The sequence below is a fragment of the Candidozyma auris genome, chromosome 4, assembly GCF_003013715.1.
Source record: "Candidozyma auris chromosome 4, complete sequence".
NCBI lineage: Eukaryota > Fungi > Ascomycota > Pichiomycetes > Serinales > Metschnikowiaceae > Candidozyma > Candidozyma auris.
Genome location: NC_072815.1, coordinates 1,024,375 through 1,047,351, shown reverse-complemented (window position 1 = coordinate 1,047,351; position 22,977 = coordinate 1,024,375). Strand labels below are relative to the sequence as shown.

Genomic DNA, 22,977 nt, shown 5'->3' with positions numbered 1-22,977 from the left:
CTATAGTATATAGGAAGTATTTTTTAATGCCAAATCTGACTATGAACCATGAACTATTGTTAAAAGCAACAAATATAGAAGTTTTGCAAATATTTTAGGAAGAAAAACATGCCCCAAAATTTTGAGCCCGATCAGAGACGTTCTGTATTTGCTCTCTTTCGTGCCGCACTTCTCATTTTGTCAAGATGAGCATCGCCTGAATTTTAGTCTCTTCCCTTTGATCCATCTCAAGCCAATGAACAAAGCTGCCGAAGCCGCCTACGTGGACGAAGATTGTCAGTGGGACTCCCTCAATCTTGATCCTCGAATCATCCAGGCCGTGGACCACTTGGGTTTCAAGAACCCGACTCTCATCCAATCCAGTGCCATCCCCCTAGCACTTGAAGAGCGCAGAGACATTATTGCCAAAGCCAGCACTGGTTCGGGTAAAACCGCTGCCTATATGATTCCCATCTTGCAAAATCTTTTAGCTGCAGAACAGGAAAAGTGTGTCAAAAGCATCGTGTTGGTTCCCACGAGAGAGCTTGCCGACCAGGTAGCCCAGTTCACAGAAAAGCTCTTGGTGTATAGTAACCAGAAAGTGACCGTCGTCAACCTTTCAAACAACGTTTCCGACCAAGTACTTCGGTCGTTGCTTACAAATAAGCCAGACATTTTGGTGGCCACTCCAGGTAAGCTCATCCAAGTTCTCCAGGAGAATGTCAACTCCAAGTTGATCGACCTCTCCAAGACAAGACATTTGGTAATTGACGAGGTCGACTTGATTCTTTCCTACGGGTATATGGAAGATTTGGAACAGCTCGAGACATTTTTGCCCGTCAAGACGAACTTGCAGACATTTATGATGTCTGCCACGATCAACGATGACCTCAACGAACTCAAGAGCCGTTTTTGCTCCAAGCCGGCGGTACTCAAACTCAATGAAGACGAATCTGCTGGACAAAAATTGGTCCAATATTACGCACGAACAACTGAGTTTGATAAGTTTCTTCTAACATACGTCATATACAAGTTGAATTTGATCAAGGGAAAATCTCTCATATTTGTCAACTCCATAGAGCGTGGGTACAGATTGAAATTGTTTTTGGAGCAGTTTGGTATCCGTTGTTGCATTTTGAATAGTGAGTTACCCGTGAACTCTCGTTTGCATATCGTGGAAGAATTCAACAAGAACGTGTACTCCTTGTTGATAGCTACAGATGAGACTAGTGATTTCGCTGTGGAGGAAGATGAAGGAGATGAGCAGGTTGAGGATTCTCATAACGTGAAAGAAGGCTCATCCAAGAAATCGAAATCGAAGAAAGATAAAGAGTACGGTGTTTCTCGAGGCGTTGATTTTAGAAACGTTGCTTGTGTACTCAATTTCGATTTGCCTACAACTTCCAGGGCATATGTGCACCGTATAGGAAGAACAGCTAGAGCGGGCAAGGCTGGTATGGCATTGTCATTTGTCATCCCTGAGTCTGAGGTTGGCAAGCATAGAGTTGCAACCTTGCCTTCGGCCAAGAAGGACGAAAAAGTTCTCAAGAAAATCATTAAGCAACAACAGAAAAACGGACTTGAGATCAATCCCTACCAATTTGACATGAAACAAGTGGAAGGGTTCAGGTATAGATCAGAGGACGCATTTAGAGCGGTTACCGGCGTCGCCATAAGAGAAGCACGTATTGCAGAGTTGAAGAATGAGTTGCTAAATTCCGACAAATTAAAGAGATTCTTTGAAGAGAACCCTCAGGATTTGGCCAGCTTGAGACACGATAAGGAGTTGCACCCGAGCAGGGTCCAGTCGCAGTTGAAGAGAGTGCCTGAATACTTACTTCCGGCCAGCGCCAGAGCAGGATCCAAGAAAGATCTTGGGTTTATCCCATTCACAAAAAATAGAGTGAGGAAAGGAGGAAAGAAGAGGAAAGGTGGGCGCAAGTCGGACCCATTGAAGAGAATCAGATAAATTTATACGGATGGCGTAGGAGTCATTACATTGAATTCAAGAGATCCTGCTGAGGATCACATTCCATATCAAGTTAGCAATGCAATTGCTGATGAACATCAACGGAGGAGGAATAAACACAAACATTGCTATTGACACGAAGGGCCAGTAGCAGTATGAATAGCTTAAAGCCATCAAAAATGTGGAGATGCTAGGCGATGGCTGTCCAGGCTCAGCGACGTCCCATACTTTGCCAAGCAAATGGAAGATCAATTGAAACGAAGGTGCCCCCACCAACTGGTCTATCAAGATTCTGTAAAAAACCGATTCAACTCTAGCAACAAGAGTGTCGATCCATAGCGCGGTAAAGCACCCATTGATGCACCCCCAAAGAACGAACTTTAGTAATCTAGAATTCGAAAGCCTGCCCTTGTAGAGCTGGTTCATAGACTGGGCCAACGCCGCAGTAGAGGCTCCAAGGAGCGTAGGAGCCAAAAACAGGTAGTACAGCACAAGGCGAGTGTAGGTCGAATATATTATCACTGAAGCGAGCGTCTCCACAAAGATATGGAGCCATATCTTGCGTCTGGCCGCAGGAGTCAAGCGAGCCAGGCCTTCGGGCTTATCATAGTCGAAAAATGGTTTATGCTTCAAGTCTGCAAGCTCTATACTGTCGGGCATGAACCACTGGACGATAGAGACAGACTGGAGGAAGCAGTAGAAGCGAAGAAAAAAAAATATGTCAACAAATCCGCGCCTGTATCGCCCTGTCAATTGCAGTGGGTAGAGCCTCCAGAGATAAAAATAAACCTTTAAATCTATTGGTATCTCTTGGGTGTTTTTTAAAAAAGGGGCTGATCAGAGCTAATCAGAGCTCCACAGGTTTTGCTGAATGAAAGGAAAATCTTATTCCTTTTGTCCTCATTGAAGAGCACGAGCGTGGCTTGGGCGAAGTATCCAAAGAAGCAAAAATGAGATACAGCTTGAGCTCCAGAAATAGCTAACAGGGCAGGATGCTTCATATTTCACTTATTCTATCCTTTTTTTAATAGACAATTACTCATTTTTTTCTTATCTATTGATTTATCGTATGTTGCAGCCCCTACCTAGTGTGCATGAATGGCTGCAAAAGTTTCATTTGGTGATGATCCTAGCCTCAAGTCCATCGACTTGAATGTTGTAGCTACCAGTCACAGATATCCATTCACAAGCTAGATTGTTCCATTCTATCATATTTCGCTATGACATAGCCACTGATCATCTTGACCCAGACAATTTACTTAGCGCTTTATGAGTAGTCCAGATATTTAGATGATTCATCTCGTTGTTTGGTCTGGTCTTTAGAGTTCACGTGTAAGGCGAAATAAATGAGAGTGATTTCTTGTACTTCAACGCTATCACTACACCACTACCTGGTTCTTTCTCCTCTTCATTCTTCTGGAACAGCACACTGAGGACCTCGCAAACTCCTAAGGACTCGACAAGTAGACGACCACTGCAATCTTTCACCTGATATTTCTTCCAAATCTTCAATTCTCTCATTTTTAAATTCTCATTATTGAGGAAACAAATCTTCCCTCTCCGTTCTTGTGCTATTCAGGCATCACTACTGTATCATGGCTGCAAAATGTCTCAGGCTCGCTCTCATGACACTCTAAAGGAAACAGGCTCTTTCAATTGACTTGTTAGATGATTTGAGACTCTTCGACCAAATCTAGGAAAATATGGCTTAAAAAAGGTTTAGTTTGAGCCTCTTAACGGGGTATTTGAAGATGTCCATTAAAACCCATATCAGACATAAAAGAATGAGTACAAGGCTCTGTATACCTCACTTCCACCTCCTGCTCCTATCTTTTTCTATAAGTGTTCCCTTCCTGCTCAAATTCAAAAAAATCACCTATCTATTCCTCTCCTCACGGACCAGTTCTCGTTGTCCTGCTTCTCTCGACTCTAGAAGATTCTTTCCCCAGGTCCGCGACTAGTGTGCTATAATGCTGCGAAAATAATCAGGTTCCATCAAATCTCACTCTCTGTTGTCTTGAAATGGTTGTCCACAACCCTAACAACTGGTATGTCGAATTTATCTGATATCTCCGGAAGCTCTCGCTAACTCCAGGCATTGGGTCGACAAAAACTGTCTTCCTTGGACAAAGGACTATCTCAGTGAAAAGGTGGTGAACACCACTTTTGAAGACGATGCATACTTGCTTAAGGTCACTGAAGTGACCACGGTGTCGGGTGACTGTGATGTCACCCAGAGGAAGGGCAAGGTTTTGTGTATTTACGACATGAAGCTCCGATTTGCCGTCGAAGGTACCAAGAAGGACGAAGAAGAGAGCTCCTTCACTGGCTCTGTCGCTTTGGATGAGTTCTTCCATGACCAAGACGACGATGAGTACGTTTTTGGCGTGGAAGGTGACAATGCCTCCCATATCAAAAAGCACTTGGTACCTTTGATCAAGGCCAAGCTCGTGAAGTTCCAGGCTGATTTGATCGACGCCCATGAAAAGGACGTACAACACTCCACAGGTCATTAGATTTTGCATTACATTATACACAGAGACTTCTTTCAGCACCCGTCGAACCCTTCGGGCACGCCCTTGGCATGCCGGGTTCCCTCACGGTTATTTAAGTAGATCTCAACAGCCCCATACGTGTTCTGATCTCTTGGAATGCTGTACCACGGAATATTACCGGCCTCAATACTCTTGATCACCTTGTAGTCATCCACACTGTCGTATGGAACACCTGTGCCGGGATCGAAGTAGCGCACCTCTTTGCCGGATATGAGACAGATCTTTTTGTTGCCATTTGGAAGATAGAGACCTGTAGGCGCTTCGGTGTTGATATGCACCACATTCTCCTCTTCCTTTGTTTCTTCCTCTTCCTCTTCTTCGTCTTCCACCCGAACTCCAAGCCTGCGAAGCCTCTTTAGGTCGTCAAACATAGGACTTTCCTCTGTGATCTCAGACACTGGCTTGAAAAGCTCGTCTTCCTTCTCGTCCTTCGTTGTGGCATAAGGATTCTCGTTCCTCGTGGTGCTTCGAAGAATCGTTTTCACATCTCTGAACCTCCTTGAGGCGCTGAGGAGACTTTCCTCTCCGAAAAGTGCAATCTTCATCTTTGTCTCCGGAAGTTTCCAGTACCTATCTTCATCGTCAAAATCCAATAGAATGATATAATTCCTTGAAACGTACTGAACCGGGCCCTCAAAAACTTCGCCGTCACTGCGAGGCTTATGAAGGATCTCAGTGGGAGGGTTGGTCTCCGGCAAAGGCTTCTCCTCTGTTGGACTCCTCACCCCTGTACTGGGCTCTTCCTTCACTGACTGTTCGGGCACATTAGAATCTTTTTCCCCCACGTCTTCGGAGAACGTTACTTTTTTCTCAATCTTAATCTTCTCGCCAACCTCAATGTCCTGAGACGAATCCTTTACCTCATCCTTCCCATCATCGTCCTTCGCTTCGTCCCTTTCAATCGCGCTGTTTGGAGAGGTCTCTTTCCCTTGGCCTTTGGTTTTTTCATCAGCGTCTTTATCCAGCTTCATCTGTATATCGTCAGGATTTTCACTGCTTGCTTCCGTAGCTTTGTCGTCTGAGATTATTTCAGCGCTCTCCTTTGCTGAATTTAATTCTCCAAGGCTTTCATCCACATCCATAGAATCGTCTTGTTTGTCAGAGCTTTGTTCGGCACTCATGCCTTTCTCATCAACCTCCTCTTTTGATTCATCAACGCGCTTAGTGTTGTCTTGCGTCCTCGAAATTCTTACTTCATCAATTGAATTTACCATCCCATGAGGTTTCAAAGAGGTATCAGCGGTACTGTCTTTTTTAATACCGTTGTCATCTTCGATATTGTGATCATTGTCGTGCTCTGCATCCCCGTATTCGGCCCTGTGCATTTCCTCGGCTTCTCTATCTTGCTCCTCTAACGAACTTATCTCACCTTTAAGGCGCAAAGATTCGGCCGAGAAATTGGGGTCCGTAGCATCAATGTTTTCAAACTCCTTAAGACGTTTCTCCTTGAGAATACGGCGAGCCTCTCTTTCCTCTTCAAGCTTTCGTTTCCTCTCCTCACGCTCATGTTCGAGACGTCTCCTTCGTTCTGCTCGCGCCTCTTCTAGCTTACGCTTCTCTTCCAAGCGAATGGCTTCGAGCCTCTCCTTTTCTGCCATCTCTTGCTTGTAATACGGAAGCTCAGTGTCTACGTCGCCAGGACGTTTGACATCGGGCTCTTCTTGTACGTTTTTTCTCCTGCGCCCACGACGCTTCTTTTCAAACATATCTTGAACGTGTCTTGCATCCTCTATTTCCTCAAGTGGAGTGACAAATGTTGCCTTGGACACTAGACGAATGACGTTGCGAAGCTTTGGTCTTTTCTGCTGGAACATTAGTTTCTGGCGCTCCTTCTTCTTGACTTCTTGTTCCAAGAACGCATTCAAAGACAAAGTATTTTCTTTTTCGGTTTCCTGTGCCTGAGCTAATCTCTCTTCCTGCGTTGGTTCCCTTTCCTTGACCCGCTTGATCGGTGTAAGTCCTGCCCTTCTCGTCTCATCAGCCTTGAGCTTCTGTAGCAAGTCTTCTTTATTTTTAACAGCAGATTTTCTCGATGATGACCGGCGCTCACCATACTGTAGCATGCTGGATAGTGGTTTAGAAGGCTGCTTGGGTTGTGGTGTTGTTGTTGTGGTACGCTTCTTGATGGCAGGTATAATTGTTTGCTTCTTCTTTCTCTTCTTTGCCCGCTCTTCCCTTTGAAGCTCTCTTTCACCTTCGCTATCGTCGTCTTCAGACACAGATAGATCCGAATCTGAGAGCATTTCATCAGGATTGGCTTCAGCATCAGACTGCTCATTGTCCAAGAGCATCGCAGCTTCCTTTCGTGGATCATCAGTGGCAGCATCATCGTTTTCCTTGCCCTCCTCACCTCCTTCTCCCTCGTCCTCCCCTTCTTCTTCTTCTTCTTCTTCCTCCTCCTCCTCCTCGAACTCAGCGTCGTTTTCGTCCTCTTGAAATAGTAGATGAACATCCTCGTCCTCCTCAGTGAGGAAAGTCTGCTGAACACCCGAGGAGGCCTCTTCAAGTTCAATGAGTTGTTTTAAGCGAGAGCCAGCATTGGCTCTTCGTTGCCTCGTGGCAACAAGGCCGTCGTTGGAATCCATGTTGGAAAAGGCACTAGATAGTTTATCTTAAGTGATAGTCGCAGGGTGCAGTAGCAAAGTAGGTAGAGGTGGTAGAGGTGGTAGATGAGATCCAGATTAAGCGACCGTGAAAAAGGTAATGGTGCTTTGATGAGAAATTTGTGTCCACTATCCTATGCAATGTGGAGTTAGGGCATCTCTTTTTTGTTCTCCAAATCACTATCTCATGGTTAGGTCTCTACTGTTGGCTGCGAAAGGCTCACAAGAGGAGATCAAGAACCAGTAACACAAGCAAGCAGACATACTCATCCAATTCCTTTGTACCACGCTCCGAATAATGTTAATGATAGCCTCACTTTATAATTCTCTACACATTCACATTCTCAGCGTTTTATGATTTTATTTTTCGATTGCAAGTCTTATGTCCGGTAGCTCAGGGCTCTCTGTAGCATCTTATTTCCTTGGTTAAGCGACACATCCTCGCATATTATGTAAAAGTTGCGCAGAAGCTACTCTGGGGGGAAGAAAGCAGCAGAGAAACCCAAAACAATTCCAGAATTGACTTTAAATACGCAAATCCCTAATCTGGCTCTTTTCTGATTGCACAACCAATCTTGTCCTGCCTCTCTTTTTCATTCACTCACTTGCATTGATCGATGTTCAGATCGTTTAGACCACGCCAAAGTATGTCGATACTTTACCGACGTCTCCACTCAACTAAGAGTCATACACATGCTTCAGAGGATGAAGTGTCCCACTTCAACGCGTTGGCTTCGTCATGGTGGGATGTGGACGGCCCACAGCGAATTCTTCACAAGATGAACTTGGTCAGGATGGATTTCTTCACCGACATGATTCGGCTGCACCTCAAACTCAACCAGGGAATAGACGATCCCGAAGAACAAGTCTACTTACCGCCATTCAATGTGAATATCCTCCCAAAGCTCGTGAGAACCCGTATTCTCCAAGAACAAGAGGCCAGAAGAGATGAGATCCTCAATGCTAGGAGATTGCGTGCTCTTGACGTTGGATGTGGAGGCGGGATTTTCGCTGAGTCCTTGGCCAGGCTCCCGTACGTGGAACTGGTGAAGGGCATCGACTTGTCTCCAGATGTCCTTGCAGCCGCTGAGTGGCATAAGAAGCTGGACCCTGCATTGCAAGAGAAACTAACGTACGAGCTCCAGGCAGTAGGGGACCTTGCACCAGAAGAGAAATATGACGTCGTAACTGCGTTTGAGATGCTCGAGCACGTTCCTTACCCAGCAGAAGTACTCAATGAACTCTTCAAGAGAGTTGAGACAGGAGGATGGATTTTTCTATCCACAATAAACAGAGATTTTGTCAGCTGGTTCACCACCATCTTCGTGGCAGAAAAAGTCATAAAAGTTGTGCCCAAGGGTACCCACGTCCTTGAAAAGTACATCAATGAGTCCGAGATCAGAGACTGGCTAGCACAGAGCGAGCACGCCAACTACTTCAAGCATATCAAAAGCAAAGGCAGCATCTACTTGCCAGCTTGCGGATGGAGTTTGACTGACCAGCCAGGCGTGGGGAACTACTTCATGGCATTTCAGAAAGTACGTTGATGACTAGGTGATTTACACGAGACCTTCATGAGAATTTCAATGAACTAATACCTCGATAGTAGCTATATGTATATGTGTACGCTATGATATCTCCTGGACGTAAAGGCAGAGAGTCGAATTGGGAGACTCTAATGTGATGTGCTTTCTTTTAAGTTTCCAGTACTTTTGATACCATTGATGAGATCATCACCTACCTTACTGAGAGGCACACTGGACACCAGGACCGGCACCGGCGCCCTCCTCCTCGTCAGAGTCATATGCATCTCTTCTGCCGCTGCTGCTGTGCTTGTATGGGTCGACGTGGGACAAGTCACACTCGTCCACCTCGGCGCCCTTAGGAATGGCGTAAGTAGTTCTTGGAGGCAAGATAGACTCCAACTGCTTCAACTTGTCTTCAGAAGCAAAGTGGGCCTCGGGGAATTTCACAGAGAATTTGATGAACAAGTTACCTCTGTCGCTAGATCTGTAGATAGGCATACCTTGTTTCTCAATGACACGAGAGCATCCTGGGGAGATCACCTCTCCTGGAATGATGGAAAACTTGATGTAGTCACCCGAAACGTGCTTGAACGAGACATCACCACCAGCCAAGGCAGTCAACAAGTCCACCTCGCACTCGTAGTACAAGTCGGCGTCCTTTCTCTGGAATTTGGCGTGAGGCTGCTCGTCCACCACGAAGATAACATCACCAGGTGTGATGCCTGGCTCCTGGTCTCCTTCACCGGCAAACACAATTCTCTGACCATCCTTCATACCAGGGTCAATGTGCACCTGCAAGATCTTACGCTCAGAGGCGGTCTTCTTACCCTTACAGGCGGTACATCTGTCCTTGGGGTCGCAGATGTCACCAGTACCTTGACAGGCGTCACACACTGTCTGGAATCTCTGGATCATAGGACCCATCTGTCTGGTGACAAACTTCATACCCACACCGTGACAGGTGCTACACTGCTTGACCTTGCCTTCTTTACCGCCACGACCCTCACAGGACTTACACAAGACCGTCTTGTTCAAAGCCAACTTGGCCAGTCTGCCCTTGTACAACTCCTCCAACGTGCACGAGATGGAGTGTTTGATGTCCTTGCCTCTGCTGGGCCCACGGGAGGCACCGCCCATGCCGCCCATGCCACCAAAACCACCGCCAAAGAACTGGCTGAAGATGTCGTCGGCGCCCATACCGCCCATACCACCAGGGCCGCCGCCGTTCAAGCCTTCTTCACCGTACGAGTCGTAGATTTCTCTCTTTTGGTCGTCTGAGAGCACTTCGTACGCTCTCGAGAGCTCCTTGAACTTTTCAGCCGCTTCAGGGGAAGGGTTTTTATCTGGGTGGTATTTCAAGGCCGCTTTTCTGTATGCTTTTTTCAATTCGTTGTCGCTGGCGCTGGGAGAGACCCCCAAGAGGTCGTAGAATTTTGTGTCCTTGACCATATTCTGATGTGGTGACGTTGTGGATCAAATAAATATGACGCTGTGGAGACTAAGTTGATCTCTATAAGAGCTAGACTCGGGTGTCTTTTTCTGGGAAAAAGTGTGTGTGTGTGTGTGTGTGTGCCTTAAATATATTTACTCTCGGCTTTTATCGATGAGATATGCTCGGTGATTTTTTTTTTTTTTTTTCCCTCTTTCTCTCGCTTCTGCCTCACCGTTCTCTACACATAGTTTCTAAACCCTTCTATAGTGTTCGAGCACGTGATACTCGTTAAAACACCACTAATCCAGGTTAAAACAGCTAAGTATTTCAGTGAGGTTGGTGTCTAGAATCTTCCATGATGTCTCGAATATCGCTTTCCTAAATATCGTTTATTCTGGGTGACGGGTTGCCTTCCTCCCTTCTTCACGTGCTCTAACAATTGGTCCAGTGCGGGAGGATTTCTTTTCTTTTTTTTTTTTGCACCCATTCGGGACCCCTGACTGCGTTGTCTCTATTTCTTCCTATTGACTTGATTATAAGGAGCACTTAACCAGCGTGCTCAACAACCTCACTTACAAGCTTGCCGTTTCTGAAGAAGTGCTGTAATTGTTCGGGAACTGGTAACTCGTTGTAGTCCTCTTCGGTAGGCACGTTGATGTTGACCGCCGTAGTGTTGCTTGTTACCACCGAACTGTCATTGTCGATAGACTCTTGCGATAGATAAATGTTGCCTTCATCGGACTTGTCGATGGTGATAAGAGGCACAACACCCGTGACCTGCAAGCCGAACTTCACGGACTTGATGACGTCAATTCCAGAGATCAACGAGTGTACCACCACACCAGTATTCTTGGTCTCAGACAAAGAAACAGCATTGCCCTTACCGTTGATTTGAATAGTGACACTGTCGGTGTTGCCAATGAAAACTGAGTGTTGCATCTCAGCGTCAATCACCACAGGCTCTTTAGTATTCTCCGCGGTCAAGTTTTCTACGATCCACTTGGCACCGTCAACAAGCTCCACACGTGGAGGCTTGACCGTCTTTTTGACTGTACCGCTTGGAGATGACAAGCTGGTTGGCTTCTTTGGAGGCGTGGGTTTCTTGATGACTCCCTGTTGTCTCAAAGACGGGTTTTTATGTGTCATTTGGGACTTGTCAACTTTCTTGAGGCCAGCGGTAATGTTCTCACCCTTGTTCAAGTCGTTGAAAACAGCTTTCAAGCCGCCACTAGAAGAGGAAGTCGCCTCCTTTGGCTTTTCCACATCGTCGAAAAGGTTGGCCGGTGGAGCAGGTGGTGGTGGAGGTGGTGCAGCACCACCGCTAGAAGAGGCAGCCTTCTTGGTGTCGGTTGCGCCAGCAAGTGCAGCTGCCAAAGATTCACCCAAAGTGGCTCCTCGAGGGTTCCATGCGAGGCCAGTAGAGTGGTACTCTTTTACATATGCACGCAAACCGTCAAAAATAGACAAAAATGCCTTGACCCAGTCGACATGTTTGTTGTCTTTGTCCTTGTACTCCTTCATCACACGGTTTGACCAAAATTGAGCACTGTCTTTGAATTCGGGAATATACGAGAGAGGCGTGTCAGAAACGATCCACCCCAACACAGGAGCACCTTCACTAATGGTGTTTAAGTGATTGAAGAAATTGGAACGACGGTTCTGGTCCTTCAATGTGGTGATAGCCTCAATACGAGCATTGATAGGAGCCACAGCATTGTTCAAGTTCTGGTCCCCTAACGCTGGCTTTCTAGTGTGGGCAACGATCCCCAAAAACTTTGCCTGTTCGACAAATGCATCATGCAACTCTTGTGCTGCAGAGCCCACAATGGCATCAATGGCATTGGAAAGGTCCACAAATGGCACAATGTTGGACTTGATGAATTCGTCAAAAACTGTAACAAACTTTGCCGGCGCAGAAGCCTCAGAGAGAGCCTTCGCAGCAGGTGGATCAGTAATAGCGCTAGTGCTTTCGGAAATGTTGGTCAGCGACGGAGCGGACAACGCGTCAGAGACAGCATCACGGGTCAATGGCTTCGCTTTGTTGGCCTCCTCCTGGAAGATAGTGATATCTTCCAAGCGGCAAGTAGCTGCCTCCAAACGTTTTAAGATGGTGACAATGTTGTAGCCCTGCACATTGAGCTGGTTTTCCTCTGCGGGTCCTTGTGGAGGCATGGTTGGAGTTTGAAAGTGTTGATGTTGTAGTGGTTGCGAATTTCTGATATCTGGCAAGTACGAGCAGATGCAGGGCATCTACCAAGAGTTGGATTGTGGTACTCAAGGAATGATTGAATGATTTAAACAAGTCAATTTTTGGTATAATGGCGTCTTTATGTTTGCACTGTTCAAATCAAAATTATCGACGTTGGGAAACCCTATGGTTTTGCCTTTGTCTTCTTATGTATATTGACTGGCTGCAAAACTTGGAGGAGTAGCTTCGAACAACATCAGTATTGATACACGGGACTTCATCTTTGAAGATAGATTTACATAGATTTAGGCAAGAGAAATACCTGGATTATCTCATCTTGCAGTTGAGCTTATTATAACTTCCATATCACTTGCTACAATTACGCTGCGTAAAGACTCTCAATGTAATTTGTGGTGGGCGGTCCGCTTCCGAGGAATACCACAAACCTGACAATATGATATACGCCATTGTCTTAGGCGCCTCAACTATCAGATTATTTCGGCTTTTTTTCTTGATCACGTCGTTCAACTCTCACATCATTTACAGCACTTTGCAGCCACTCAACAAAACCTCATATCACTAACGAAACTTACATTTTCAACAGATTCACAATAAACTAATCATTAATTATCAAATTCATCTATTTCAAGGGGCATATCCTCCGTACTTCTGCTTCTTTAGACCCTATTTAGCACCCCACCAAACTCTATTGGCGTCCTGTACAAACCATTAATGTCTAAGTAATCGAAGCTCAATTTTGCAGGTATCACCAGTTCCCTTTAACCATGACTGTAACGCCCGAGGAGGAGCTCCCGCCACAAAAACTACACTATCTTCGTGAGCCTCAGGCTCCAAGTGCATACGAGGCCTTTTACGAAGAATACAAACCAGATGTTCCCATAGCGATCGACATGGGCGCCTCCAACGTCAGAGTCGGGCTTGTTGATAAGCCAGATCCGCATAACGTGTTCCCCAATTTGCTTTCTCGGTACAAAGATAAGAAACTGGGACTTAATTTGACGCTAGTAGGGAATGATATTTTCCGAGAGTCCACCAGTCACAGCGGAATCAGATCGAATGCTAAATCGCCCTTTGACGGGCCACTTATAACCAACTGGGACATTGTTGAAAACATCTTGGATTACTCATTGGAGCACCTAGGTGTTCAATCGCTGACTGGGTCGTTGGAGAATCCCGTGGTGATGACTGAGCCTGTGGCGTGCCCTTCAAGCCAAAGAAAGAGCATGTACGAACTTCTCTTTGAGACATACTGTGCTCCAAAGGTTGCTTTTGGCATTGATTCGCTTTTTTCATTTCATGCAAACTCTACAAAGCCCGATGGGCTCGTAGTCAGTTTGGGAAGTGAACTGACCCACATCATTCCTGTCTTGCAGGGGAAAGGTGTCCTACTGCAATGTAAAAGAATCGACTGGGGCGGGAACTTGGCTCTGCAGTTTCTTCAAAAACTACTCGCTTTGAAATATCCATACTTTCCCACTAGGCTCTCCAATTACCATACTAACCACATCCTCCATGACCATGCCTATGTTCTGAAAGACTACCCCTCAGAGTTATCTACCTACCTTGACATGGACGTCTTGGAAAACAGAGATGTGGTTATACAGGTACCTGTCGAGGTAGCCTTGGATAAGACAAAGAAGTCAGAAGAAGAGTTGGCCAAGCAGGCTGAGAGAAGAAGAGAACAAGGAAGAAGGCTTCAAGAACAAGCTAGAAAGAAAAGATTGGAGAAACTTGTTCAGAAGGAACAGGAGTTTGAATATTATGGCCAGCTTCGTGAGCAGTTTGCGCGCTTGTCCAAAGCTGAGGCGGACAGAAGAGCACAGGCAGAAGATTTCAAAGATTTGAATGACTTCAATAAGTATGTGGACAATTTGGAAAAGGCTTTACGTAAGGCGAGGTCTCAAGATGTGGACGATGGCGGTGAAGAAGAGGAACCCAATCCTGAGGTTGCATGGCCACTAGTGCTGATACCAGACGAGGAATTAAGCGAAGAGCAGATCAAGGAGAAGAGACGACAAAAGCTTCTCAAAGCTAACTACGATGCCAGGATGCGTGCAAAAGCGGAAAAGAAGAGGGAAGAAGAGGAGAAGGCACAGCTCGAGAAGGAACAACAGGAATGGAGGGAGCGTGACTTGGAAGGCTGGTGCACTGCTAAAAGATTAGAGTTGGCCCAGCTTATAGCAGGCTACAAGAAGCGCATAAAGCTTATGGAGGCAATGAGAGACAGGAAATCTATGGCTGCGCAACAGCGAATGAAAAACATTGCCGATTTAGCAAACGACTCTTCTGCTGGCAAAAAGCGTAAGAGAAATACTGCGGCAGCTACAATTGATAACGACCCTAATGATACTTTCGGTGCTAATGATGATGACTGGAACGCTTACAGAGACATAAGTAACGCTACGCTTGAGGAGGACCAAGAAGAAGCAAATACTTCAATTCTTCGTATCGAGCAGGAGTTGATGGAACACGACCCTAACTTCCATTATGAAGATACCTTGGCTGCCTCTGAGACGTTTGATTGGAGAAATTCGATACTCCACAAATTTATTCACGGCCCACGCCAGAGTCTCACGCTAGCTATGCAAGCAGAGGGCCATGACCCACAGGAATTAGCCAACCACCCTGAAATTATAAGGCGCAATCATCAGCTCCATATTAATGTGGAGCGTATCAGAGTGCCTGAGATATATTTCCAACCACACATCGCCGGTCTTGATCTGGCAGGTATCCCTGAAGTGATTCAAAATCTTGTTTATAGAAATTTTGACGGAAATTTTGGATCAGGAGGCCAACTGAGAAGTCTTGTCGAAAACATTTTCGTTACTGGAGGTGGATCCTTAGTCCCCAACTTCACAGACAGATTGAGAGCTGAAATTCAAAGTTTTCTTCCTGTCGGCACATCATTTAATGTTACACACGCAAGTGATCCTATTAATGATTCTTGGAGGGGTATGCAAAAGTGGGCAGCGTCGTCTGAATCACAATCTGACTATGTCACGAGAAAAGAGTACGAAGAATACGGGTCTGAATATCTCAAAGAGCATGGTCTTGGCAATATCAGCCTTCGCAACTTCTAAATCCATAGTTAAAAGAATCAAAATCTATGATGCATTTAAAATTTCATTGAGGTACTATGATACATAACTTCGTGTGGAAGTCTTGCTTTATAATTCTATTTTTTCGTGTTTGGATTTAACCCCTTTCTCTTCATGTGTCTCTTGATGGACTTCTCGACAAGCTCCTTGTCCTCATCTTCATTGAACTCAGCGAAGTCGTCATGGATGATACCTTCTTCTTCAGCTTCGGCTCTAGCTAACGACTCCTTCTCTTTAGCGCCTGCCTTCGAGACATCGTGAGGAGACGATGCAATCTTCTTGAATTTAGCAACAAAGAACCCGTCAACGTTGTATGTGTGAGGGTAATAGCGTCTAGTCATGGAAAGTGATTGATTGAAATGTTTGCCTCTGAAAGAAGTGAAACCATGCTTACCAATTTCCAACCCCGTCTCTACCAACTTGACGTTTGGTCTCTTTCTCAATGCGTAGTCCACAACAGCTTCGTTTTCATCCACAGCAACCGAACATGTAGAGTACACTATAACACCGCCAGTCTTGGAGTGGGCATCAACAGAGTCGATGGCACTCAACAACAACTGTTTTTGTAGGTGAGGGATCTGAATGAAGTCCTTTTCGTTTCTGTTGACTTTGACAGACTCGTCTTTGGCAATGACACCGGTACCGGAACAAGGAGCATCCAAAAGGATTCTATCAAAACCACCAATGACTTTAGGGAATTCACGAGCATCGTAGTTACAAACAATGGTGTTCTTGCATCCCAATCTTTGAATATTGGCGACCAAAGATTTGGTTCTGGCTTTGTTGGCGTCGTTGGCAAAGATACATCCCGTATTTTTCATCAAAGCAGAAATGTACGTTGTCTTACCGCCTGGAGCGGCAGCCATATCAAGGATTCGCTCATTTTCTTGAGGGTCCAAGGCCATCACAGGCAAGAAAGAGGAGGCGGCCTGCAAAATGTACTGCCCAGCTAAGTATTCTGGAGTAGCACCGATAGGCACCTGCGAGTCGAAAATTTGCAAACCAACCTTGGTCCATTTACCAATAGGCTGCAAATTGACACCTCTGTTGACCAAGGTCTGGGCCAAGTCTCTTCTTCTTGTCTTCAATGTGTTTGTTCTGATGGTGACAGGTCTGGCGACCTCGTTGGCCTCAAAGAACTCAAGAGCCTCCGCTGGGGAGAACAAATCAAAGAGCTTCTCAGCTAAAAACTCCGTGTAGCCAAAGTACTCACAGATGTCCTTGATGAAGCGCGAGATGTACTCTGCTCTAGACCTACCTTCTTCGGCCAATTCCTTGAAGTTCTCAAGGACTTTGACGATTTCAAGCATTCTTGTTCTTACGGAGGTGACATCTGTAGGCTGCTTGGCCAACTCTTCCTCCTCCTCCGCCGTAGGCAAAACCTTAGCACGAGGCTGTGGAGCACCCTGGACCAATTCGAGCTGGGCCTCCTCTGCCTCCTCTTCCTCCTCTTCATCAAGCTTTCTTGACAACGCTTCCATGTTTGCCGCATTCAAGTCCTCCAAATCTGCTTCATCGTCCGAGAACTGTGGTCTTTCTCTATCGTCCTCATCGGAGTCTACAAACTCGTCTTCCATATCGAACTCATCATCTGGAAGTTGCTCGTCGTCTTCGTCATCGTCATCAAAAAGCAGCTTTTTCGCCGAATGAAGCTGTTCCAAATCCACCTCAGGAAGGTCGATGTCTTCTTCCTTTTCCTCTTCCGCAACCTTCTTAGACTCCTTCTTAGACTCCTTCTTAGACTCCTTCTTCAGCTTCTTCTTTGTGGGTGCCTCCTTGTCGCTGCTCTTTCTTTTCTGTTGCTGGCCGGCCTTTCTTCCTTCGTCCTTGCCATCCAAAAACTCCTCAAGCGTAGGGGGCATGCCCTGCTTGTTTTTCGCTCTTCTTCCCATGGTTTTGATGTAGAGTATGGAGTTCTTGCAGATCTTATTCTTTTTGAGATGGCCTCGATGCGCTGCGAAAAATTGGCATCGCTCCTCCACAAAAGAGACATACGGTAATCATCTTCTGACATCAAAGGTCCCTGGAACGATGAAAAGCAGAACGACTATTTCGGCAGGTCAGCATGTTTTGATACGCTTGCCTTCTGAAGGGCTCCGCATTGTGCTTTTGCGTGAGGACGGGACGGTATCTTTGGGCAAATTTGGTGCGTTTAAAGTAAGTTCGATCTTGGGCCACCCATTGGGAACGACATTTGAAATCAACGAGGACCAGATTGCTTCTCCGATTAAGTCGCTCACAAGTGTAGAAGACAAGGTGGAAGTTGAAAATGAGCAGGACGAGGAAACAGAGAAGGAGGCCTTGATCAAGTACTTCGAGAAGAGTGCAGAAAGTAACCAGGACATCATCAATGTTGGGCTGAAGATACAGAAACTAGATAATAAGCAGATTGATGAGTTGAAGAAGCTGGGGGCATCTTCGGAGATCGGCCAGAAAATAATTGAGCAGATCATAGCCGGGCACGCAGCATTCGATAAGAAGACGGTCTTCTCGCAGCAGAAGTACTTAAGAAGAAAGCAGATGAAGTTCTTAAGAAGGTTCCAAGTAGAGTACTTGGGAAGCTCTCAACTTCTTCAATATTTTATCGAAAAAGATATGCAGAAAGTGCTTGATATGAGCGAGGAGACCTTGGGGCTTCTACTCAGCTACGCCAATGTGCGTCCTGGAGGCCGCTATTTGGTGCTTGATGATACTTCGGGAGTGATTATTTACGCAATGATGGAAAGAATGCAAGGAAAAGGTCAGATTATGCTTGTGCACGAAAACGAACACCCCAACTTGGCAGCATTGCGTTACTCGGATTACCCTGAGGAGCTCCAAGAGCAGATGATCACGCCAATAAGCTGGCTTCAGTTCATCGAGCCCGAAGACGAAAAAATCGTCTGGGAAGAACTTTCGCAGCAGGAGATTGACGAGTTGAAACCAAACAAAAAATTGCAGTACCATAGGAGACTGAAGAAGGCGAAGGAAATTAACGATGCTCTTGACTCGGTTATCAGGGGTAACTTTGATGCATTAATCTCGTGTACAACATTAAGTATACCGTCATTTTTGCCGCATGTCATTGAAAGAGTCGGTGGGTCAAGGCCTTTAGTATTCTACAGCACGTTCAAAGAACTCCTCCTTGAGGCACAGCACGAGCTCACAAAGGACAAGCGTGTGTTGGCTCCTTCTATTTTTGAAACACGTGCAAGAATATACCAGACCATCCAGGGCCGTTTGCATCCACTCATGACTTCAAGAGGTTACGGTGGGTACGTTCTTTGGGCAACCAGAGTGATCCCTGCTGGAGGACACATCCAGGCGGTAGGAAAAGGTTCAAGAAAGAAGGCTAAGTCTGAAGCACCTAAAAGCGATGAAGAAATGAAAGAGAAGAGACAAGAAACGCCACTTTTTGTTGCAACCGAGTCGTCAGATAGAGATGTCAAAGGTGTGCCCATGGAACAAACTTAATGACACATCCACAGATTTATGTGTTCATCATGCATCAATACGACTAGCCTCTTGATTATGTTTACTTTACATTTGTTTGAGGCTCAATGGCTGTTTCCAGCCATATATGCATCGTAGGTTTCCTGCGGAGTCCTTTAAAGTCGCTGTTTCCCATTGAGACGGTAGGAGCAGCTTCGTATAGTCTGCTTGGTCTTTATAGCCCAACTCAAATACAAAAGCATTGCATCGCAGTGGGATCACCACGTTCCTGACTAGGGCTTTGTAAAACTCTAAGTGCCCCACTAAAGCCATCTTCGGCTCATACAACCGCACAGATCTCTCTATTCCATTATTCGCCACCGGCAATGTGAAGTCTTCCAGAGGAATATAGGGCGGATTCGAAACCACTACATCAAATGAACTGTCTCCAAATACCTGTGCGTAGAAACCTTCCTGAAGTAAGTCACCCTTGTGTATGCCAACATCGATGTCAAAAGTATCTCTATTCTTCTTGGCCAACTCAATTGCCTCCTGCGAGAGATCAACAGCCTCCACATGAGCATTCAGTAGCTCTTTTTTTAATAAAAGTGCTATGCATCCACTTCCAGTACACACATCCAAAATCTTCAAGGCACCCCAGCTTTTCATTCTTTCAACCAATTTCAATGTCCATTCTTCTGTCTCCCATCTCGGTATAAGCACACCGGGCCGACATTGTATATCTAAGGAGCCGAAGGGCTGTGTTCCCAAAATATACTGTAGGGGCTCTAGCCTGCTTCTTCGAGCCACAGCGTTTTTCCACCTGTGGGCTGGTAACTCCTGCTTGATCCAGCGAAGCTCATTCTGTGCTTGTTCTAAGCTCTTTGTAGCATGTAATAATGGCCCTAGTAGGGGACTTTTGTAAGTAGCTCGTATCTGGCGAAAACTGGTTCTGGGCATCAAGGCATCTCAAGTACTAAATGTATCTCATTGAGTGCGACCTTACATTAAAAGGGTTTAAGAAAAGAGCTGGGGTTGAAGAAGAAATGTAGAGGCTATTTCGAGGACAATTGGCAGGATTTGTGAAATTGGTGCAAAATGTTGCTCTTGGTTTTTAAATTTATCATCCAATCCGATATTTGCCATTTCCCGACCAAACGGTGGTTGCTAATATAGACGTGCCTTGATTGCTACAATCGTATCTCTAAACGTAAGCATTATATATACAAGTATCCTGAACCAGTAACACTGGCTTTCCTGCCAGTACATCAATGTTTGAGAGCGTTACATTCCCTTTCTGGCATAGTACAAGAAAGCTCTCTCGTGTGTAGCAAGACCGAAAGGTGAAATCACCTCAGAGTGGCCCGGCCTAGCCACAGGGTCCGCTAAGTAAACCGCATGGCACGTCTCAAATGAGATTTCGAGGTGGTGGGGCAAAACAGCAAAAGCTCCAAGAAACTGTCTGGGTGTCCATGGGGAGAAGTATGGTTTCGAAGGGTCTTGACGGCCAAAGAGGCCCTTTTGCCAAGGCAAATTGATGTTGGCGTTCGACTCGTCTTCAAGAATAGCCTCCTTGTCCAATTTGGGGTGGGTTTTTAGCTTTTTGGCAAAGTCCGGAGAGTATGGCATGCTAACTGAGCCCTCAGGCAATTTGGAGCTCTCGCATTGCACACGAAGATACTCCAAGTGAGATGAATTGATTTCCAGCAAAATCTTCTTTACATGAGAAGCGGTCTTGGCAGCGTCTTTGCTGTCGAACTCTGTGGATTTTGTGGAAATGTATCTTTTGCAGTTTTCGAGCGAAGGTTCGTTCAATACTGACACATCGGCCTCCTTCAAGATTTTGTATGCATTAAAAGCCTTGACGGAATCGTCACGGTTAGGAAGAATGCTTCTGAATGTCTCCGGCGAAAGCTCCTTCACGGGCTTGTTGGCAGCAGCCGCCAAGATTTTAGCCAAGATGGATTCTCTTGAGGTGTTTCTTTGCTCCTGAAGCATCTGCTTTTCCAAATTTTCGTTATACTGCTCGGCAGTCACTTTCTTCAGGGTTGCTTCTTCGTTCAAGGTGTTCAACGAAGCAGGCTTGTTCTGCTTCATCTCCCACACTTCTCTGGGATGCTGCTTGGCGGTCTTGACATAGTTGTTCCATGCGCCTATCTGCCTCTTATCGACTTTGATGGCCTGCTCAACACTAGGCTTGACTCTGCCCATAGCTAAAAGAGCCTTTTCAGGGTTGACACAGAAAACATCCCCACTTTTCAAGGGGAACGACGAATGCTTGACTACCACACCATTGACTTTCACGTGCCCATTCTTGATGAACTCACGGGCCTGTCTCACGGATGATGCAAACATGGCCCGGAAAAGAGCTACTTCAAGTCTCTTTTCCAACGTAGCGTATGTCTGAATAGCCATAGGCGTTGGACTCACCTCTTTACCTTGCAACGACGCATCCAACTGGGCCACCGAGTTGAGATTAGGCTTGAAAATGGCCTTCCATCTTTTCTCCCCCAAGTGCTCTCCGTGATACGCTCTAGAGTCCTGCTTGGCCAGCCATTTTTGCTGATACAATGTTTTCGAGTTGTAGCGAGGTATTGTCTTTTTAAAAAGATTGAATAAGTTGGCCTTATTCATAGAAGCACGCACTCGGCCCCTCGTTGCCGAGAGAAGGTTGTACGCTCTTCTGGGCATGGGTGGGATGTCTATGTATCTAAGAGTTGAAGATCTGAAAAAGTTATAGAAAAAGGCGTGCGATGCTCATAAGGCTACTAGAGCAGTAGTCACTTCAAGTGGACAAAGTGGAACGTAGATCAAAAGCTTACAAAGACTACACTCTTTTAGTATCATGAAGAGAGACTTGTAAACTTTTAATATACTCTATTCATCTCGTTGTTAAGTGTAACTCGTTCTGTCACTTCTTCAGATTGGGTGCGAAAGCTTAGTGCACTATTAACTCAAGGTATTCTTTTTCCAATTATTACTCAAGCAAGCCCCACAGGATGTCGAGAGAATGGCCAGTGGAAATTGAAGTTCGGCTCTTCAGCTTAGTATGCGACTTCAAGCCTGCTGGGGAAAAAAAAGATGAGCATATGGCCGCCATTGTGGCCCAAATCAATCAAGATGTTCCTCAAGAGAAGCAGTACAGTGCAGAAGAAGTGTGGGAGAAGCTTGGACACTTTTACAATCTACAGCGTGTTGAGGCCATTGAAAATGAAGATGACAAGGTAGAAAAAGAGAGTGATGTGGATAGAGGCGAGGACAAGAGTGAAGCTACAGAAGACAAGACCAAACCAGAAAGACGTACACGAACTCGAACGAGGGAACCAGAACCCAAGGAAACACCCGATGCAGGGATCTACTCGTCTGAGCTTAGTGATGTGGAAGGTGATGTGCCCGAAGATGATGATATCCTTAAGGTGAAGACGAAGACGAGGGCAACGAGAAAACGCACACCCAAGAAAGAAGAGCCTAAGGAAGCGAAGAAAGAGGACGAGCCTCCGCTGCGAAAACGCACAAGATCAAATGCTAAAAGTGAAGATGCTCCTCCAGCAAAAAGAAGGTCAAGAGCAGGCACGCCGCCAGTGAAAAGGCGAATGAGGTCAGGTAAGGACGACGAAGAGACGGGACAAGAAGAGAAGAGCGAGGAGAAGAAGGACGAGAAGAAGGTGGATGCATCTGAGAAAAACGACGACAAAGACAAAGAAAAAGACGTTGTGAAAGAGGAAGATATTAAAGAGACGCCAAAGGAAACACCCAAGAAGAGAGCAACTAGAACAGCAGTTCGTCGGTCGTCTAGGAGAAAGTGATGCTATAAAAATGCAATCTTGACTCCTTTGTGGCTCTAGCTGCTTCGTATTAGTCTATTGAATGGTGCCAACCTCACGTCCAGTGCAGCAGGAGCACGAACCACCATTGTGCTCGTCTGAATCTGAGTCATAGTCCAGGTCGCAGTCAAGCTCGGCATTCTGCTGGTCAAGAAGCTTCCAGTCGATTTTTCCCTTTTGGGCTGGTGAAGACTGGGTTGTGGAATTTGGCTGTGCCTTTAATCTTAGCGTGTTTTGCCCAACGTCGGTCTGGGTGGCATTTTGGGAAGACATTGACGTTGTAGTAGGCAAGTTTTGAGATCACTCACAGATGTACTAATGTGCACCATTGGGTGCAAAGAATTAGATAGATAGGTTCATGCAACACAAAA

At 45.8% G+C, this 22,977-nt stretch overlaps 12 protein-coding genes across 12 annotated transcripts; 6 read left to right on the top strand and 6 right to left on the bottom strand. All coding sequences in view use genetic code 12, as the record gives it.

Annotated features, from left to right (window-relative positions):
- Positions 1-235: 235 nt before the first annotated feature.
- Positions 236-1,948, top strand: CJI96_0004158 (ATP-dependent DNA/RNA helicase; the record flags this gene model as incomplete). Its single annotated transcript, XM_029037388.2, has 1 exon — positions 236-1,948. The coding sequence occupies one exon, from the start codon at positions 236-238 to the stop codon at positions 1,946-1,948; it is 1,713 nt and encodes a 570-aa protein (XP_028888444.1).
- Positions 1,949-1,984: 36 nt separating this feature from the next.
- CJI96_0004157 (uncharacterized protein) lies at positions 1,985-2,608 on the bottom strand (the record flags this gene model as incomplete). Its single annotated transcript, XM_029037387.2, has 1 exon — positions 1,985-2,608. One exon carries the CDS (start codon positions 2,606-2,608, stop codon positions 1,985-1,987), a length of 624 nt encoding a protein of 207 aa, XP_028888443.2.
- A 1,362-nt stretch (positions 2,609-3,970) lies between these two features.
- HCH1 (Hch1p) lies at positions 3,971-4,464 on the top strand (the record flags this gene model as incomplete). Its single annotated transcript, XM_029037386.2, has 2 exons — positions 3,971-3,996; positions 4,044-4,464. The coding sequence occupies 2 exons, from the start codon at positions 3,971-3,973 to the stop codon at positions 4,462-4,464; spliced, it is 447 nt and encodes a 148-aa protein (XP_028888442.1).
- A 32-nt stretch (positions 4,465-4,496) lies between these two features.
- On the bottom strand, positions 4,497-7,088 carry CJI96_0004155 (uncharacterized protein; the record flags this gene model as incomplete). The annotated part of the gene is made up of 1 exon (XM_029037385.2): positions 4,497-7,088. The coding sequence occupies one exon, from the start codon at positions 7,086-7,088 to the stop codon at positions 4,497-4,499; it is 2,592 nt and encodes an 863-aa protein (XP_028888441.2).
- Positions 7,089-7,723: 635 nt separating this feature from the next.
- On the top strand, positions 7,724-8,653 carry COQ3 (hexaprenyldihydroxybenzoate methyltransferase; the record flags this gene model as incomplete). The annotated part of the gene is made up of 2 exons (XM_029037384.1): positions 7,724-7,751; positions 7,809-8,653. The coding sequence occupies 2 exons, from the start codon at positions 7,724-7,726 to the stop codon at positions 8,651-8,653; spliced, it is 873 nt and encodes a 290-aa protein (XP_028888440.1).
- Positions 8,654-8,848: 195 nt separating this feature from the next.
- On the bottom strand, positions 8,849-10,081 carry YDJ1 (type I HSP40 co-chaperone YDJ1; the record flags this gene model as incomplete). The annotated part of the gene is made up of 1 exon (XM_029037383.2): positions 8,849-10,081. The coding sequence occupies one exon, from the start codon at positions 10,079-10,081 to the stop codon at positions 8,849-8,851; it is 1,233 nt and encodes a 410-aa protein (XP_028888439.1).
- A 529-nt stretch (positions 10,082-10,610) lies between these two features.
- SRV2 (adenylate cyclase-binding protein) lies at positions 10,611-12,236 on the bottom strand (the record flags this gene model as incomplete). The annotated part of the gene is made up of 1 exon (XM_029037382.2): positions 10,611-12,236. The coding sequence occupies one exon, from the start codon at positions 12,234-12,236 to the stop codon at positions 10,611-10,613; it is 1,626 nt and encodes a 541-aa protein (XP_028888438.2).
- An 801-nt stretch (positions 12,237-13,037) lies between these two features.
- On the top strand, positions 13,038-15,353 carry CJI96_0004151 (uncharacterized protein; the record flags this gene model as incomplete). The annotated part of the gene is made up of 1 exon (XM_029037381.2): positions 13,038-15,353. The coding sequence occupies one exon, from the start codon at positions 13,038-13,040 to the stop codon at positions 15,351-15,353; it is 2,316 nt and encodes a 771-aa protein (XP_028888437.2).
- Positions 15,354-15,448: 95 nt separating this feature from the next.
- On the bottom strand, positions 15,449-17,263 carry CJI96_0004150 (rRNA (cytosine-C5-)-methyltransferase NOP2; the record flags this gene model as incomplete). Its single annotated transcript, XM_029037380.2, has 1 exon — positions 15,449-17,263. One exon carries the CDS (start codon positions 17,261-17,263, stop codon positions 15,449-15,451), a length of 1,815 nt encoding a protein of 604 aa, XP_028888436.2.
- A 139-nt stretch (positions 17,264-17,402) lies between these two features.
- CJI96_0004149 (tRNA 1-methyladenosine methyltransferase subunit GCD10) lies at positions 17,403-18,824 on the top strand (the record flags this gene model as incomplete). Its single annotated transcript, XM_029037379.2, has 1 exon — positions 17,403-18,824. The coding sequence occupies one exon, from the start codon at positions 17,403-17,405 to the stop codon at positions 18,822-18,824; it is 1,422 nt and encodes a 473-aa protein (XP_028888435.1).
- Positions 18,825-20,066: 1,242 nt separating this feature from the next.
- Positions 20,067-21,473, bottom strand: CJI96_0004148 (mitochondrial 37S ribosomal protein uS4m; the record flags this gene model as incomplete). The annotated part of the gene is made up of 1 exon (XM_029037377.2): positions 20,067-21,473. The coding sequence occupies one exon, from the start codon at positions 21,471-21,473 to the stop codon at positions 20,067-20,069; it is 1,407 nt and encodes a 468-aa protein (XP_028888433.2).
- A 308-nt stretch (positions 21,474-21,781) lies between these two features.
- EAF7 (Eaf7p) lies at positions 21,782-22,588 on the top strand (the record flags this gene model as incomplete). Its single annotated transcript, XM_029037376.2, has 1 exon — positions 21,782-22,588. One exon carries the CDS (start codon positions 21,782-21,784, stop codon positions 22,586-22,588), a length of 807 nt encoding a protein of 268 aa, XP_028888432.2.
- Positions 22,589-22,977: the final 389 nt, after the last annotated feature.